The sequence below is a fragment of the Echinops telfairi genome, unplaced genomic scaffold (genome assembly GCF_000313985.2).
Source record: "Echinops telfairi isolate 266 unplaced genomic scaffold, ASM31398v2 ScPeMD7_1;HRSCAF=3_0, whole genome shotgun sequence".
NCBI classification, from domain to species: domain Eukaryota; kingdom Metazoa; phylum Chordata; class Mammalia; order Afrosoricida; family Tenrecidae; genus Echinops; species Echinops telfairi.
This window is the reverse complement of record NW_022103896.1, coordinates 79,500,365-79,501,927: the sequence shown is the minus strand read 5'-3', so window position 1 is coordinate 79,501,927 and position 1,563 is coordinate 79,500,365. Positions and strand designations below refer to the sequence as shown.

Sequence of the window (1,563 nt, the reverse complement as noted above, 5' to 3'; positions counted from 1 at the left end):
TTTAAGCTTTGCCATGATACTGATAGGCAAATAATATTAAAATACAATTAACCTTTTTTGTGCACCAATCAAGAGTATTATCTTGGATATGCATTATCTTGACTACTCCTCACAATGACACTGTGAATATATTCTGTTATGCTTCAAAGTTGAGAATGCTGATGATCAAACTCACTCACAAGTGGTCAAGTATAGATATGTCTGCACACTTTGTATTATAAACATTGATGGTATCGGTGGATTACAGCATTTTTACTTCCCATCCTAATTTGCCCTTGTTTTAAATGTTTTACAGAGAGACCCTATAATTGCAAAGCAGCTCTTTGGCAGCTTGTTTTCTGGAATTTTAAAGGAGATGGATAAATTCAAGACCATGTCAGAAAGAAACAACATTACTAAAAAATTGCTCCAGGACTTCAATGATTTTCTTAATACCACTTATTCTTTCTTTCCACCTTTTGTCTCTTGTGTTCAGGTAAACATATGCACACATTCTATTGATAGAATATTCATTGTCTGTGTCAACTGAAGCCCTGGTGTCATAGCGGTTATGCTTTGGGCTGCTAACTTTAAGGTCAGAAGTTCGAAGCCACCAGTGACTCCAAGAGAGAAAGATGAGGTTTTCTACTCCCATAAAGAGTAATGATCTTGGAAACACAAGGGCACTTCTACCTTGCCCTATAAGATCACTATGAGTCTGAATCAACTCAGTGGCATTGAGTTTGTTGTTTTATTTTTGTTTGGTGTTTGCTTCATGTGACTATGTTCTTACAACTTTATTTGTATATCAAGTTCAAATTCTCCATAATGACAGGATGTTTGACAGATAATATTTACTTCTTCCCAAAAGGTACATGTAACTTATTTTAATTTTTCTTCAAAAAATATATGCAAGGCAAAATAATCTGAAATCAAATAGTGTACAGTGTTTTCTTTTGTAGTAAGCGAATAACTTCCTTGTGTAGTGTTTCTCAAAATTCTTTCCTGCCTCTTGACTGCCTTCAAGAGGTATTGACTTATTCACAGTGATGAAGTGAGTAAAGTACCTGACCTCATCCAGTTTATATTCTAGTGAGCGATTGATAATAAGCAGACATAAATATAGAGTTTAACCTCCGGTAGAATCATGTAGAGTGTTTGAGGAATAGTACTAGATAATGTAGGCTAGCTAGTGCCGTGGGAAGCACAGACCTGGGCCTGGTGGGTGTGGGCCACTATCTGCGTAGGGAGTCCTTCTTGAGGTAGAAAACTTCATGCAGGCCTACCTAGTTTTAGTTAAACATACTTATTGGAAGATGAATTTTTTCTGGAATATTTTGGGTTTTGTTTTTTTTTGTCAATCAAATCAGAAATTATTAGAAGTCCTTTAGAAAATAATTTTTATTCCGTTTTTCATTTTTCATAATGAGTAACCCCCTTGAAGTAATATAGTCAGTCATATTTTCTTTATTTAAAATTTTTTAAAATACTTTTATTGGGGCTCTTATATCACTTATCACAATCCATACATTCCTCCAATGTGTCAAGCACATTTGCACATATGCTGCCATCATCCTTTTCAAA

The 1,563-nt window shown here is 34.7% G+C and overlaps 1 protein-coding gene across 1 annotated transcript in view; it reads left to right on the top strand.

The window, feature by feature from the left end:
* The window catches only part of PRKDC (protein kinase, DNA-activated, catalytic subunit), a 217,273-nt gene that overhangs the window by 138,423 nt on the left and 77,287 nt on the right, over positions 1-1,563 (top strand). Inside the window, exon 59 of the mRNA XM_045291676.1 lies at positions 296-475. Within this exon, the coding sequence (XP_045147611.1) occupies positions 296-475 (180 nt within the window). The remainder of the gene's footprint in view (positions 1-295; positions 476-1,563) is intronic.